The sequence below is a fragment of the Pyrgilauda ruficollis genome, unplaced genomic scaffold, assembly GCF_017590135.1.
Source record: "Pyrgilauda ruficollis isolate IOZ18807 unplaced genomic scaffold, ASM1759013v1 scaffold24, whole genome shotgun sequence".
Taxonomy (NCBI): domain Eukaryota; kingdom Metazoa; phylum Chordata; class Aves; order Passeriformes; family Passeridae; genus Pyrgilauda; species Pyrgilauda ruficollis.
In genome coordinates this window covers 14,051,198-14,067,934 of record NW_024523648.1, presented here as the reverse complement: position 1 = coordinate 14,067,934, position 16,737 = coordinate 14,051,198, and the positions used below count along the sequence as shown (strand labels likewise).

The 16,737-nt window shown below is 41.6% G+C and overlaps 1 protein-coding gene across 3 annotated transcripts in view; it reads right to left on the bottom strand.

Moving 5' to 3' along the window:
- Window positions 1-16,737, bottom strand: part of TXLNB (taxilin beta) — a 35,176-nt gene that overhangs the window by 4,947 nt on the left and 13,492 nt on the right. For all 3 annotated transcript variants that reach the window (XM_041469967.1, XM_041469966.1, XM_041469968.1), the window contains 4 exons: window positions 12,349-12,543; window positions 10,684-10,803; window positions 5,635-5,709; window positions 685-777 (listed from right to left, as the gene is read on the bottom strand). In XM_041469967.1, coding sequence (XP_041325901.1) covers window positions 685-777; window positions 5,635-5,709; window positions 10,684-10,803; window positions 12,349-12,543 — 483 coding nt within the window. The remainder of the gene's footprint in view (window positions 1-684; window positions 778-5,634; window positions 5,710-10,683; window positions 10,804-12,348; window positions 12,544-16,737) is intronic.

Below are 16,737 nucleotides of genomic sequence, written 5' to 3'. Positions count from 1 at the left end.
TGTTGATTTTCTGCAGGCAGAACTCTCTGTGAAGAATTATTAGGTGCTGTCTGGCTCAGGGCATGAGGATTTTGAGCCTTGGTGGCAGAGCAGAGCATTGTTTATTACAAAAGCAGGTACTATATGTTGATGTGTTTGGTTTTTAACTCCCATTCATTACAGGAAATAAGAACCCCAGCTGCAAGGAAACAGTATCTTGGACTGTTTCCACATGGTGTGAAGGGGTTGGTGGGCTTCAGCTGTGCCTGCACACTCTAGTGGAAAGATGTGTAGCCTATGTCAAAGTCTCTGTAACAGTGTCAGTCACCCAGAAGGTTCTGGGCACTCCTGGGAACATGGTCTGATAAATGTGGCTCCAGACTCCCTCTCTGGTATGTCTTAGGGATCTGTACCCAATCAGCACATGATACATTAGGTAAAATACTTATTCTTCCAGGCATTTTCAGTTTTAGCTGAAATGGAGAGCTTTCTACTCTCCTTTCTGCTGTTCAGCTTGCAAAGCTGAAATCTAACCTGCTGTCAGTCGTGGCTGAGTGTGTCCTAAATCTTATTTGAATGTTGATGAAATGATTCTTCGACATGTGCAGAGATGGTCCCATCTCAGGTAGAATTATTAGAGTGAGAAATATCAAAATCTAAAAGAAAAGTATCAATTACAGACTTCAGGCATGAGCTCCTACTCACTTTTTCCATCTCCTGTTTGAATGTGGCAAACACTTCATTGCTTTTGGCCAATGTTTTCTGAAATTCTTCAAATCTTTCAGAGTAGAGAGTGATCTGTATTAAGAGAGAGAGAAAAAAAAAAAACAAAACAAAACCTTCACTAATTTCTGAACATCCAGGATGGTGAACTTCTACTTTGGTAGAAGATAATAAAATAAGTATTGTGTTTGGACATGGAAATTAGTTTCTATGTGGAGACCATGGAAGCACAAACATCAGGGAACAGAAACTCTTTGCAACTGTTTATGGTTGGAAACTATTATGATTCCTCCATTGCAGAAAGATAAATTGAGTAAGAATAGAAAGAGCCAGGCAAGTGATTTTAAAAAGACCTGGGAGTTACGGATGCCCTACTCTCCTGAATGTTGCAGCTGCGGTATCTCCATACAGGTGTCCAGAAGAAAAGTAATTCTGTAGATATCAAGACTTCTGAAAACATTTCCCTAGCCCATCTCCATGGGCAAGGACTAACCTGAACTGGTCCAACCACTGATGCTGTGCAGGACCATTCTTTTGATTAACTCAAGGTGAGAGCCAGCTTGAGCAGAGCTGTGCCTGAGCTCTTAAGCTGTGCTTCACCATGCAGATGTCACCAAACCCCAACTTTAACCTGGGGGTTTCAGCCCTGACAGAGGAGGCCAATACTGTGTGGCTGCCTGGCTGTTAACCTGCCTCATGGATTTCTCAGAGTGCTCTTCCAGCCAGGCTGGGACCTGGGTGCTGCACTGGCTAGGATGCTTCTGATGTCCAAGTGAGCTGGGGGAGAGGCATCCCCACACCATGCTGCAGTCATGGTTTCCCTTCTTCCATCTTTCCACCTGGTGGCTCAGGCTGTGGCCAGGAGCTGCACAGGCAGTGCTTGACGTGCTTCACTGTGCTCCCCTGTTGAAGAGGAGTGTCACTGCTCACTTTCTATGTTACCTGGCATGTAAACAAAGCCCACCCTTCACTTTCACATCTGGATTCTTTCAGGATGCGTCCCTGGACCACAGCTTGAGCAAGCTGAGAGGGCACCTTGTCAGCTCTGTTTTGGACTGCAGATGTAGGCAAGGCCAACAAAGACAGAGCAAGCCATTCCTAGCCAGCCTCTTCTTCCAGCTTCACTTCACTCTGTGAAGCAGAGCAGAAGAAAGTTCTGTTGCAATGTGCCAGATTTCAGACTACCAGGGCTCCATATTTTGCTATCAGTTTATACCTGGCAGTCATTACAATTTTTTTTGTATCTAAAATCATCAGATGGTTTTGGGGCAACAAATGTTCTAAAGATCTGAGGTTAGTTTTTCTGTAAGATTTTCTTGTTTTTGGCTTTTCCTGCATGGTTTGGTTTTTGTTGTTGTTGTTGTTTTGTTTGGTTGTTATTTTCTGTTTGTTTATTTGTTTGTTTGTTGGGTTTTTTTTTCTCTTTGGAAAAGAAGAACAGCTCCAGCTTGTTCCGTTCCTTCTGGTGCCAGAACATTCCCAGCAGTGTTTCAGTCATCAGACATTTCATCTGTCCAGCCTGGCAGCTGTTAGGAAAAGTGATGGTGTCACATGTGGTGGCTGAGGCAGGGTGGCTGCAGAGCACTGGGAGGGTCAAGAGCAGCCTGCAGTATTCCATGGGTGGAATACTGGGTGGAAGCTGGTTGCCCTCTCTTTCCACACCAGCAGGGAGCTGGATAAAGGATGACCTAGGAGCTTTTCTTCAGTGTAGTGCCAGCCAACTCACCCCCTCCCCTGATACTACTGTGAAGTTACTGAGGAAAAGAAGATTTAGAAAATGTTGCTAATAATGGGGTGGGTTTAATTCAGATTTTGAAATCAGGTACAGTTATATTATGTATCATGCTTGTTCAAGCTAGTTGTTATGGTGCCCCTTGCCACAGCCACAAATGCAGGGTTCCAGCCAGGCATACCCTGGGCTGTAAGGGCCTCGGAGGCTGAGAGGAGGGTACAGGCTGCAGCCCTTCCCCACGGAGCTGGGTGAAGACACAGGAGGTTAACGCATACAGAGCACTCCGTGGTGCCAGTATCAGAGCTAGCTGACACGAAGCTTGCATGTTTGTATTTGTACAAGGCTGTAGCCAGGGCTGCAACCTAGGCACAAGTAAAAACTCAGAGGGATTTGTTTTAGCAGCCCAAGTTCCACAGCCTAGGTGGGACACTGCTACCAGGTGTAGCAGTGGAATGTTGACATTTGGAAAGATGTCACAACACTAAGGAGAAATGCCTGAGCTTCCCAAAGCCAGGTGATGGAGCACAGGTGGGAGTCAGAGAACTGAGGCTCCTAGCCCAGATCTGTTTTAAAAAAGCTCACTTCAGTTGTGTCTCTTTCCCTTCCAATTTTTGCATATTGTTTAATTAGGTCAAAAACATTTCACATTTGAACAGGGCAAGCTCTGACCTCAGCTGAGTCCCTAAGGAGCACCACAGCACTAAGAATAGCTTCTGCAATTTAAACTGAACAATAAATGAATGTTTTCACAGTGGCTGGGAACAGGCTGTGAGAGATATCACTCACTGGGAGCATGCAGTTGTGCTCCAAGATCAGGGAGACAAGGACTGCCTTGCTGTATCCAGTAGGACTGTGTGAGAAAAGAGGGCAGAGACAGCACTGCTATGAGTGCAAGGCCTTGGGAAGTGGGGGCTCCTCAGCACTGCCATGCTGAGAGAGTGCTACAATGGGGACACTTCTTTGGCCTTGTTGTTTTTCTTGGTTGCCATGGTTTAGTGGTTGCCTTGTGCTGGCTACCAAACATTAAAGGTCTCATCTGGCATCTATCTTTTTATTTGGTTTCAATGTGTGAAGCTAAAATAATCTGCCTAAGCATCATGCCTGGGGAGAGCATGCAGCATCCTGGGAAGCACCACCACAGTTTGGGTGTGCCTCCTCAGCTGGCGCCAGATCCCTGTCACCATTTGGAGTGGCGGATTTGGCTGTCTCTGGCACATTGTGCCATCCACAGACCGGCTGGCATGAATATGATGTCCCCAATTCCTTCCAGCTCAAGGAAGAAGTGGGTGTTCATCACCTCCCCTGAAACAGAGTGATATCTCACTGTGAAGGTTATATTATGGCTTCTCCCTATTTCACTGACCCAACATCATCTTATAAATTTCCATTGCAGCTGTTCCTCTGTTAAGCATAGAATCATAGTGTGTTAGAAGGGACCCCAAAGACCGGTAGGGACACCTTCCACTAGACCAGGTTGCTCAAAGTCCCATCCAACCTGTCCTGGAACACTTCCAGGGATGGGGCATAATATCAATTTATTGCTTTGTGTTGTTTGTATTAAAGAGCTCTTTATGCTCTTTCTGTTCTGCACAACACCTTGCATTACAGCATCTGGTCCATGAGGAAGTCCTTTGGTGATACCATACTTGAAATAATATGATGATACCATAATTGAAAAAATTTTAAAAATAATATTAATAATGTTATTAATCCCAGTAATTCCAAATGAAGGCTGGTGTGTAAGTGACAGAGCTCTCACTTGAGCAACTTAACTGCATATTTCATTTCAGAAAGCAAATCACTAAATTTTTGTCTGCACAAGTCTGTGAGGAGCATATGTATTCTCAATGCTTTTACAGACTTGACTGGTGTTTTCTAAAAACACCTTTTCTTTTTCAAATATTCTAGTTTTTTATCAATAACTCCAGCTTCATTAAGCTGGCTATGGAGGTCTGCCTGCATAATTTTTTTCTTCTGGTTGAACATAAAAGTTTAATTAAAACCACTCTGAGAAAATTGGGAGCAGGTTTGCAGTCAGGACAGACTCAGAGGCCTTGGAGGTTTCATTACAGAACCTGTCAAACTATTGTCAGCAGCAGTTTATATGATGTTCTTAGGTGTGCTTCTGGCTTATCTCAGCCTCTGAAAAAACACACAAAACTAAACCCCTCTTAGCATGTGTCCAGGTTATTAGTTTAACACTGAAATTTCTTGATGGCTCAACAGTCATCAGTTAGACCATCTGCAAGGAAAAAGCTGGGACAACTGATACTCTCTCTTTTTGATGTCATCTAGTGTTCTCACTCATTGATTCAAGGTCTCACTCGACAACTCAAGGTGATTATTGTATTGCTCCCGAAGTATAGTATATTCTGCCTATGTCTTGGTTTTACTGCCTTTCACTCCAGTTTGACTCCTGGCGTAATTTTGGCAAGTAATTTATTTTATTGAAGATTTCAAATTACAGTTAAGCACTGAAATCCTAGAGACCCCTCTCTATAAGCCCTTAGTAGACAGAATTCCTGTTAATGAAAATGCTGCATAAGACACCTGCCTGAAGGGTAGTTATGGTGAATAATCAAGGCACACGCATTGTTCTGTGGTTGAGCACTGTAGATACTCATAAATCAGCACTTTAGAATTATTAGGGTCAGAAGGGACATTTAAAGATCAAGTGGTCCAATCCTTCTGCCTTAGGCAGGGGAACTTTTCACTGCAAGGTTGCTTCAAACCCCCTCCATCCAGTCTTGAACACTACTCGGTACAGGGCATCTACAACTTCTCTGAGCAACCTCTTCCAGTGTCTCACCGTCCTCACAGCAAAGCATTTCTTCCTTATACATAAAATAAGTCTCTCCTCTTTCACTTTAAAACTGTTACCCTTTGTCCTATCACATACCCTGGCAAAAAATCTCTCTCCATCTTTATAAACCTCTTTTAAATACCAAAAATTTGCAAAAAGGGCCTTTTCTCTTCTTTAAATTAAACAACCCACATGTCAGATTGTATGATTTGCAGTATGGGCATTACCTTACAGTTGGCTTGAAAATAACCTGCCTCCTTTGCAATAGTCTGTGGGATGTAGAATGAGGCTAGAAGGAATACACAGAAAGTAGTTTGGATACTTTACCTGGGATGTGCCTCATGGGTTAAAAACTGGCAAACAAAGGCACACCATGCAATCACCTCTGCTACGTCACCTGTGCCTGTAGGACAGTCTCTTGCTCCTTTAACATTTTGGCCTGGAGCTTCCATTCTGCAGCTTGGTTCAGGAGCTGTGTTTTGGGCAACAGAGAAAAAAATGTTAGGTGCTTAGATTATCAGTTGGAAATCCTCATCATCCAGCTACTCATGTTACTGTGATAAGGAGTGATCTAACTTTCAGGTGAATATAGTTAGAGCAGTTAGGTAAGGCAGACTATTTAGTTTTATCCGGAGACATGGGACAGGCTATTTGCATTCCATAGGCATATTTGAATAGGAGTTCAAAACCTACTTGGAATGAAGTATGCAGTACAATGGGCTATAAAAAGTGTGGTATTTAACCTCATCTTCACCAGACCTCTAGAGAATGGTTATGATACTTTCTGGCACATTCATTTCAGCACAGCTCCAGCCAAATTCCTGTTCTGCAGTGAATGGCAAGCTTCCTTTCGCATTAGCGACCATGAGTTAGCATGTGGGGATGGTCACAGTCAGACCTGCATCAAAAAATCTGGGAGTTTTCAGGAACCCAGTGCATAGCAAATGTCATACATTTACTTCTGTCTGTTATCTTTGGACTCTGTTTGCACTGGCAAGTGGAGAATTCCAGCTCAGGGGGAAAAATATCTCAGGTTAAGTAGGCAGTCCAGGAGGAGCTTGACTGCAATTTCTTTCCTGGCTTCTCCTGGGAAGGTGTGCTTCCCTACTCCAAGGTGTTTGGCAAAATCACATTCTGAAGTGCAGGCTGCAGATAAAACAGGTGGAAGATTGGTCAAGGCTGAGCAAACCATAGGAATGAGTTTCCTGGCTTCAGTAGCTTTCCTGGCTACAGTTCTGAGTCAGCACTTCCAAAGTACACAGTAATATTTTAGCAATTGGTTTAATCTAAGAGCAGGAAACATTTACCAGAGTGTTAAAGAAATGTCCCTGTTGTCTACCAAACATTTATAAAGTGTTTTATTAGTCAGGCCAAATATATTTTAGAAAAAGAATGCTAATGATAGCTTGAGAAATGAGACATAAAGAAGTTATTTTACCACAGGATTTTGCTCTGTTGAATTAAATTGAACTCTAATTGTACTGTAAATTGTATTTAAAATAGCACAGCTGGGCTCTGAAAATATATTGATAATTAAAAGGACTGTGTACGTCAGTGGATCTTATACTGGAAGTGAAAGGCAAGTAGAAGCACATGCAGAAAATATATTTGATCCCCAGTAAAAACTTTTATTCTAACCATTTTATTGGAAATAACACATGTAAACCATGCAAATACCACCTGGTAAAAGAGCTGAGGATGAACCTTAAAATGCTGACGGTCTCCAGCTGTTTGTGGCACAGAGACTGTGTGAATTAGACTTGTTGCATATATCAACATATGTATAATGGCTCTAGAAAAATATTTCTTCCATCAATTTGGCCCTTTGATTTGGACCCACTGAATTTTTACCATCTAAAGTTTCCTAGACAAGAATGTTTTACAGCTCAATTATGAAGAAATTATGTGTTGTACTTATTTTATACCTGCCTCTTAATATTTATTTTGAGAATTTAATTTGACATTTGATTCCATGGAGATAAATCAAGTTCTTTAATTCAGGTCTTGTTGATTAAAATTTCAAAGAGGATATGCCATGGCCAGTAAAAAGAATTAGCAAGGGTTAAATGAGCATCAGGTTTTGCATTTATTTTCTCAAAAGAGTGTGCGATTTACATGTACAAAAAAAACCCCAAAAACCAAAAAAAACCCAATTTAAAAAAAATATGAATGAAATCTGGATTTTTAAATTTCATGTTTCTTTTATATCTACTTTTTTAGACTCTCTTTTAGAATTTATAGGGTTTGAATGATTTAATGAAAATGCTTTGAAAGCCTCCAGAGCTACCCAGTCCCTAGGCCAGTCATTACTTCTAAGGACTGGACTTGTATCTGAATTGCTTTAATCTCAGCTAGGGTTACCTTCATACCCACTGTGTCTGGAATAATGAAAAGGTCCCACCTCCTCCACCATGTCTTTGGCCACAGCACAACAGATGGACAGAGAAGGCAAAGAAAAGTGCTTTTTTTTGCCTCTTAATGAAATCCCTCTCTCTTATTGACCCACATAACTTCTGCAGTCAGCAAAAATCCAAGCGTTAATAAACTCTTCTGTAATGGAAGCAAGCCACAGAGAGGCTTGCTCAAATTAGCACACGTTCTTATGCAGCCTGAGGTCATCTGCAAACACCAAGCTGGGAGAAAATGAATCAGAACTGATACATTTATTAATAGACTATGAAGTGGTAACAAGGAGGCTGAAGTATCAAGAAACGAATAAATATTGCATGTGGTGTTTACAGAGCAGCACTTTAGTGAGGGGTGGTGATGCTACACTCTATTATTAGAGCTATGATAGCTGCTGGAGGCCCAGACATTCACAGGGGCTAGCTTAGTGAAAATTAAGCTTCTCTTTTTGCCGTCAGACTCTGTAAATTCCAATTATGTAGTGCTGACCAGTTGTGGGATGGTGATAAAATTGCATCCTTAGGTCAAACTGTCCCTTTGTGGAAACCACACATTAGGAACCACTGCTGCTTCAATAGGGAAATGCATTCTTTGATGCATATGTAGAGTGAGATGACCTTCTTTTGAGGTGTACATGCTCTGCAAGAGGGATCGTCTCTCATTTTCTGAGGTAAAGAAGTTTTGCATAGGGGCAAGGATTCCCACATGGAAGAAGTGCATGGGAAGGCATCAAAGTGAACCTTCAAAGAGTAATCAAATAGATAAAAGCATACAATAATTTTCATTTAAGAACACTTGCAAAATTCTGCAGCAAAGGTCATGCACAGGGATGAGCAAATTCTATGGAAAGGTTGTGAAAGCTGTTCTAACTTTGCACATTACTGAGCTGGAGAGAGTTATAGCTAAGTGAGAGAACTCCATCAAAAGCACCTTGATTTCATACATCCATGTATATACATTACTCCCACAGACACTAGCACAATAGCTGGGTGGGTGGGACTAAGAGCACATCAATAGAATGGAGGTGGGAGCCAAGTGTAGGCCATCTCTCTGGGTGCTGGGCTACCTGTGGTGAATCGTGACATGCCTAATTATGCCTTGACTCATTGCATGGCTTTTGGCCTTAATTTCTGCACTTGCTTGGAGGTTATGTTAGCCATACATCACCAGCCTACCTCAAGGACAGGATTTTTAAGCAGTCATTTGGACAATGGGAAAAATATTCCTTGTACACTGTGCGTACCATTATACACCCACTGCGTAAAGGTTTTGTGGCTTGTTTTCAAACCGGTTATTTCTGACACACAGCAAAGCCCAAAAGAAAATCTTGGGCTCCCAGTTGTAGACAGTGATGACTTTCAGTGCTTTAAAAGAAATGAAAATACCAAATCTGTGCATACCAGTTCTGGATAATACATACAAAGAAGTTTTTGCTAAAACAGGGACAGTCAGAGATGACAAGCAGCCCCAAAATTCACGTTCTGAGAGATGCAGCACGAAAGGTCATTGACACAAGGCTGTATATGTCAGTTTTCCACAAAGACAATGCCTGGTCTTTTGTATCTTCTGTTCTGAGGTTTTTCTACCCCTCAGTATTTGAAATCTGGTACTCATTAGCAGAACTCCCAGTGACATTAGTAAAATAAGCTCATATTTGCTTTGCCATTGTAAGTGATTTCTTCAACATCTGGAGATTTCTGGAGTTTAAATCTGCCAAGAATCAATGCTCATGAATGACATTTTGAGGTTTGGCTTTATGTAGATTTCAGAGTGAAGGAGAATTAAGTCAGCTGGACTACAAATTGTCATGCAGTGATATGCAGATTTGCACGGAGAAGCCCCAGCTCGTTTTCACCCTCACTCTTTAGCAGGGAGTAAAACAGAGCAGGAGTGGGTGTTCTAGCTGCAAGATAAGTTTAGAGAAAGAGGATAAATGCTCTTATGGGCTGCTTTTGGTAAGAGGTGTATGCTGTGTTTCCACTGTGCTCCAACCACAAGACTTAGAGCCCCATATTTTCATCTATTTTGAGTATTTTAAGATACCTGTTAGAGCCATGCTTGTGCTAATATATCTGTTTCCAGATATGGGGAAGGGATAAATGTCCTCTCTTTATAGAAATCTCTCATGCTGCTCCTGAGTTAGCTGGAGGACTGGTGAAAACTAAAGCTTTCTTCCAGCTGATGAGAGCCTGTCACTCCCTCTGAGAGCTGCTGCCTCCACTGAGAAGAGGGACTACGTGCCTGCATTGAACTCTGATCCTTTGTAGCTGTGAAAATACCAGGCAGTCTGAGAAAATTAATTTTAGTCTGATTGAGTCACAAAATGTGTGAGACTACAGATGGAGGAGTGTCCTCCTTCCATCCCAGCTGTGCCTGCAGAGGACATCCTTCCTGCTTTTCCCTGTCCCTCTGCTAGAGATGTCTCCACTTCCAGAAAGGGAGGAAGAGCAGACAAAGCTGCTAAATGGATCTAGACCCTGCCTGCCTGAAAGAGGCACTGGCAAACCAGTACAGGGAGGGAAACAGTGAAGGGGAGGCTTTGTAAAAGCAAGTGCTCCTGTGGATTCCTCCATGGCAAAAGTGGATCCACGGCAGGATGCCTGGGGAGCCTGGAACCTGGGGGAATAGCAGCCTTCAGCCATTTCACTTCAATCCCACATTCTTGGTCTCCTCTCTGATGGCTCAGATGTGTGCATTCATTGTGTGGGGAGATAGAGTATCAAGTACCAGAGACAACTGAAAATCCATGGCATCACCCAACCCAATATCATGATGCACCAACTGCGCAGTAACAGTGAGTTAGCTGAAGCAGTCTGGGCTCTAACACACTGCTCTGCAGCATGCCTCTAAAATGGTAAATGCCAATGAAAGCAGCCTTTCAGAGGCTGTTCCTTTGCACTGAACACTGACAGTAGCCAAAAAAACTTCTCTGCTACTGTACACCAGATTGCACCTGCATATATTAGTGAAATAGCAGGCAGGGCTTGTTTTGGTCTAAAGCCAGATAAGAGACAGACAAATTAGAAGGATAGGTACATACATATTCCTTCTCTTTCTGGTGTCTCTCCTCAGCTTCCTTCATCATTTCCTGAGACTGTTCCAACTTGGCATCCACCAGTTTCTGTTGAAGTTCTCTGTGCTTAAATATTTTGTCAAGGTGCTGAAAAAAAAAATCTGCTGAATGTGCAGGTTTAATTATCTACATATACCTTCATGCTTGTACATGTACAGCTATTTACTGGAACAATTAAAAGACAAAATCATTGCAAAACAAGAAGACACTCCTATTGCAATTACTAAAAGTTACAGCTCTGATAACAATAAAATGTGCCAGAATTAGCATGGGAAGGGAAGCTGGTGTACATTATCAATTTTGATTTATTGGAAGAAAAAAAAAAAAGCCTTAGAATCTTTGCCAGTTCTAAGGTCTATGTGTGCGGTCATCAGTACAATCTAGTATGACTGAAGATCAAATAATTGCTCATCAATAATAAATATGCTAGGGATACACTCTTTTTTTAGCTGTTAAATGGCCAGTGGATCTAAGCCACAGTGTGGATGATGGTGTAGACACATTGCACCTACTTGGGACCATGTGCACAGCTCATGGCATCCTCTGTGTAAATACAAGCCCAGCACATCCCCTTTGGTCTGGACATATCTGCGTAATGGAGGGCCTGGGTGACAGGGCATGAGTGGGGATCTGGAGCTAAGACCAAACAAACCAGAGGCCTCCTCTAGCCTGTAAAATGTCTGCCTCCATGGTGACTTTCAGGAGATAAATGTTGCTGATAGCCTTCTTCACCCTTAATTCACTTAGATAAAATGCATAGGAGCAATTACTCTGTGTGTGTCCCTCTGGTTTACATTTTCTTCTCATAGACACCACAAGAGAGGAATGTACATTTCCTTCATTCAGTATAGGAATTCATACATGATTCAACAGATTTGGAAAAGCAGGTATTGTATCAGTCATTCCAGATTGTAAAGATAGATAACTTATGTTTTATTCAGCATGATAATATTGTCTGATTGCACTAAGGCTCACAGTAAATGTATTTAGAAACTATAAAAAGACCCATTGTGATATTTGTTGATGTTTGCCATAAAATAAAATGAAATAAAAAAAGGTAGTTTGGGATTTTACTGGAGGACATTTTCTGGTGTCAAAATTTAAAAAAAAAATCTATTTAAATTCAAAGGGTCTACTTTATCTGTCATCCTAATTTTCTGCTTTTGGGAAAGGGTCAAATAGTTTACATCAGAGCCCTTCTCAGCAACCTGCTTCTGGAGGGAACAAAATATATTTGTTGTCACTTGCAGATCAGGCTGCCTAAAGGAAAGGGAGCTGGGATGTACCCAGAGGGAGCTTAGTGGGAAGGAGGAAAGGGATGTTGGGGGAGGTCCGCAGGGATTCAGGGAAGCTGTGACGGGGCTGGGCCAGCTCAGCAGTCAGCTGGCACAGCTTGGGTGCCTCAGCCCCTCTCCCCACAGCGGCAAGGCTGCTGTGGCTGTCCCACTCGGTTCCATACCGCAGAGACCGGAGGGCTTGCTGCAGGCACGGTGCTGCTCAGGGAGCAAAGCATGGTGGGGGCTACCCTGTGAGACAGCCGAATGATGGCCAGGCTGCTGGCAGTGCCTCCTGCCTGCCCTGGGACTGCCGGGTGTGCTGCCCGTCCCAGCCAGCAGCCAGGGCGCTGCTCACCTCTTCCCGCAGCTCATACTGGTCAATGATGCTCTTCAGCTTCTCTGCCAGCTCCGTGTTCTCCTGGCAGAGCTTCATGTTCCTCTCACTCTGCTGCTCGATCTGAGCCTGGATTTCACTCAGTGTGCCCTGGAAGTGATTAGTTATTTCTTTCCTCTTCTCATCTTCCTCCCGTGCCCGCTGGATTGTCTCCTCCTGTTGTTAAATGGGAGAGAACACAGTAAGTGAGAGGCATAATAAGCAGTTCCAGAAAAATACTGTTTCAGAGTAGCATAAGGCTTCCCTTTGAAGGATTATACGTGTTTGCATTCCTCTTTGGAGATTTTCTTGCTTTCATCTGCTCCAGCATTAGGCAAGATTCTAAATTTACAGAGCCAATTACACAGTGGCCTTGAAAAAATTAGGGAACTAAGAATTTGCATTTATAAAGATGGATGTAGAGCAGAGCTTCAGGTCAAAGCAAGCCTGAAGGAGAGGACATACATGCATGTCTTGATTCATGACACTGCATCACACCTTTTTCTTTGGAAAAAGATATTTAGTGGAAACAGTCAAAAGCTCTTTTATCAAAATTCTCTTTGACAGAATTTAAAAATTACCTTTTACAATGCCTCGTTTTAACAAGGAATCTTAATATCAAATTCATGACCCTTAGGATTTAAATTTTTAAGAGAAATCCATCACTTGCTGAAGAATCCCTTCCAACTCCTCAATTTTCCTTCCCTAATTTTTTAACTGACATAAACATTTGCACTAATTTACTAGCTAGTGAATTCAAGGAAAGCTTTTAAGTTGTTTCCTACAGAATTAGAGCAGACATTCAGATTTAATTTTTTCCCTATTATTGAATTCCTGTTTTAGATTTGTTTAAATAAAAGACAATGCAGAAAAGATCTGGATTCATTGCTTTGGATCCAGTAATGCAGACTATTTTTATTCCTTCCTCATTTTCTTCCAGGGCAGTCTGCCCTTCTGGAGAAGGTAATCCTGATATAGAATTGCTAGACCATATCTGCTGTAGTTACAAATCAGGCCAGGACCATGTTAAAAACTCACTCCACAGCATGCAAATGGCATACTCTAATAAGGTTTCAACTATCATAGTAATTTGCATAAAAATCTGTGGTAACACTGCATATGGATATTTTCTATAAATATATTTGAATAAAGCCTTAGCTGACTCTAATAAGGTATAATTTGTATCATGAATGTGACATAGCAGGCGTTGATTTGGGCCCTGCTCATAAAGTAAGGTGAATACCAAATGACCCAATTTCTGCTTAGCATGCACAACACGAGCCTGATCTAGGACAGCTGCTGTTCAAGGTAGGGCATATTTGTCCTTTCGCTGTCCGGGGAGCGATAGGGATGCCAACACCTTGGATGACGGGAGGAAAGCAATGGAGCCATTAATAACACCCTGGTGCACAGAAATTAATAATACCCTGGTGCACAGAGCCCTGCTGTGCTCTGCAGTTCACACAAGAACCTGTGGGTGTATTCATAAAGAGTAATACAAAGTGTGAATCCAGACAGACTCTCTCTCCTAATAGGAAGGAAAAATTTCGTGTGGAACTGGGCAAATGACTTGGGGGTTTGGCCTGGTTCAGTATCTGGCTTGGAAATTGGACTTACAGAAAATTTGCATCAAGATGAAAGAGAAGCTCTACAATTTTTCTTTTCTTGGTTGGTGAGAATGATTTTGAAACATTTTGCTTAACCAGCAATAAAGCTGTTTGTAGGTATTTTTTGTTTAAATCCTTTTAGCAGAAGAATGACCTTCCAAAATAGAGTTAAAACTGCTGCTCAGAAGATGTTTTCGATCTATTACTTTAGCATTCCCAAAAGGAAACATTTAATTTTCTTTTGAAAGGGCATGTTTACAAACAATGTCATCCTTTTTATTTTTATTTGAAACTTTTTCTAAATTTGACTTGAATTCCTAGGTAGTTTAGGTTAAGTCAGAATTCTATTTTATCTCTGATACACTGTTTAAAAAAACTTCTCATGCCTCTTAGTTCTCCATTACATAGGTGCAGCCCTGAGCAGGCAGAAGAGTGCAGGTGCATCACTTCCAGAAGTCAGAGTGAGAAATTGAACTTGCATGTCTGAAGTTGTCTTTCTGTGGCTTCAAAACATCCTTCCTCAAAAACATTTTATTGTTATAATGCAGGTAGCCTTATAATGTGTCACTACTGTGATTAAAGCTCTCCAGAGTAATAAGTCCATATGAATATAAACCAAAAAAGGTGGATTGTGCATATGTCACACCAAACAGTTCTGCTACAAGGTGAAACGAGACATCCTGAGACTACCAATCATGCAAATGTAAAAAACCCAACCCTCTGCATACATCTTGCTCAGAAGATCTTATTTCCTGCTCTTCTGAGGTAGAAAAATGATACAATACAGAGCACAGAGCACGATATAAAGATTCATGGTTAAAGACACTGAGCCAGTAAGCATTTATTTGCAGGATGTAGGATTTCTCTGAATCTATTCTCTGTATCTATTGGAGAAAAATATACTTGAGAAGGATATTTGCTTGGGGATGGGGTCTGGTATGTGTCCTGGGGAGCTCCTCAGAGGCCCTCAATTGTTAAATCCTTTAGATCCCAGTCACAGGTTAAGGGAAACTGGCTGAGCAGAAGGACAACATTGTGGCTACAGCACTGAGCAGAGACCAGACATAAACTGTTGTTTCTTTTCTCTGCCCTTTCTGAACCTTTGCACTCCCTGTTTACTCTTTCAAACATATGTTCTTGTCCTAGTGCAATACTGCTTTTGCTCTCATGTTTTGCTGCCAAGAATGTAAGAATGCATTGAGTAAAACCTTGTTAAACTTAAGACAGGATATTTTGCAGTTTGGGATTTAGCACAGGAATGTGAGATCATTTGTGAACAGAAGAGTGTGATTGATACTGGAGTTGTTCTTGTGCCTCTCTGGGGCAGTTCCAGAAGACTATTGGTCTGCTGAAGCCATATCAGCCAAGATGATATGAGCGAGGAATCCTTTTTTCAATGAGCTGTGCTTTTCATTCCCAAGCACCACGGTCCCAGCCAGTTTGGAGCTGAGCCCATAACTAAAGCTGTTGACTTTTGTGGCATTTGTATGAAAGTCATTGCTTAATGCCTGGTGGCAGGGAGGATGAGGGACCTGAGATGTTCACGTCGCTACAAGATGCTAAGTAGCTACCAAACTGTCAGATAATTGGCAGAACATGAACTCCATGCAGAGAAATGAGTTGCTGTTGCTCTTAGCAGAGCTGCTCTTTATTGCTGTGGGAACACATTCCACTATTTCACAAACCTTTATTCTGCTTTTCTTGGAGGGAGAATTAAACATCTGTGTAACTGCAAGGAAATAATCAGAGTAGCTGGACTCTGTATGTAAGGAAGAATTTGAGGCTGGTATCCAATACTAACCAGAAATTTTTCTTCTCTGATCTGCCCTGTGGATTTTCAATGCAGCTTTGCATTGCATATTCATCACCACTTGGCTGCAATGATCTGCAGTTAATGGGAATTCCACACACCAGATGAGTGAAGATGACATTTACATGACATGATGTGCATATAATGTACCACATGGTAAGTCAGAGGGGGTTTCTGATCTGGGCAGGCCAGCTTCCTCCTTTGCTACTGAAATGACACGATCTCCTAGCTTCTATTTTCCACGTTTTGAAACATAGTCAAACTGCTAATCCCAAGCACTAAAAAATTATGAATCTCTGTTGTGCCAAAACCAAAATAAAAATATTTAAGCATAAGATTTTAAAAATACCATTTGATGGATTTTCTGGTTTTGGGCCCTCTCAGTACAGTTGTAAATGAAAGAAAATTGCACTCAAATAAATAGAACATGAGTTTCTGGACATTAGCAGATTTCCAGGAGCTAAGGCATAAAGGTATATATTCCAAGAACTATGCTAAAATTCTTAGACAGACAAAACTGGATAAAGATAATGAATGCCTTTGTTTCTTACTTTATTTCTCATGCATTCTGCAAGTGTATTTTGTCTTAGTGTCTTATTTAATTTTGGGGTTTTTTTTCTACACTGATAGCATGGGAACGAGAGGAAAGATAGTATTCTGGGCTTCTTAAAAGGTGTCCAAATTCTTAGAAAGAAGTGATGAAAGTTTGAACACTTCTTCCTAATACCAGATCACCTCAGGCATATTCCCTGGCTCAGCCAGCAAAGATACACAATAAAAATAAGAACTGAGCCTGAAATTTATAGGTTAGTTTAGAGAACCTAGTCACAAAGTAAAGCAGTTCAACAGGTAAAAAGATGTTGAAAAGAGACTTTCCTAATTGTAAAGATGAAATGTGTAAGGAAGTATTTATATACAAAGAGAATGGAAAAATCATGCTCTCTAGTAGGAAGA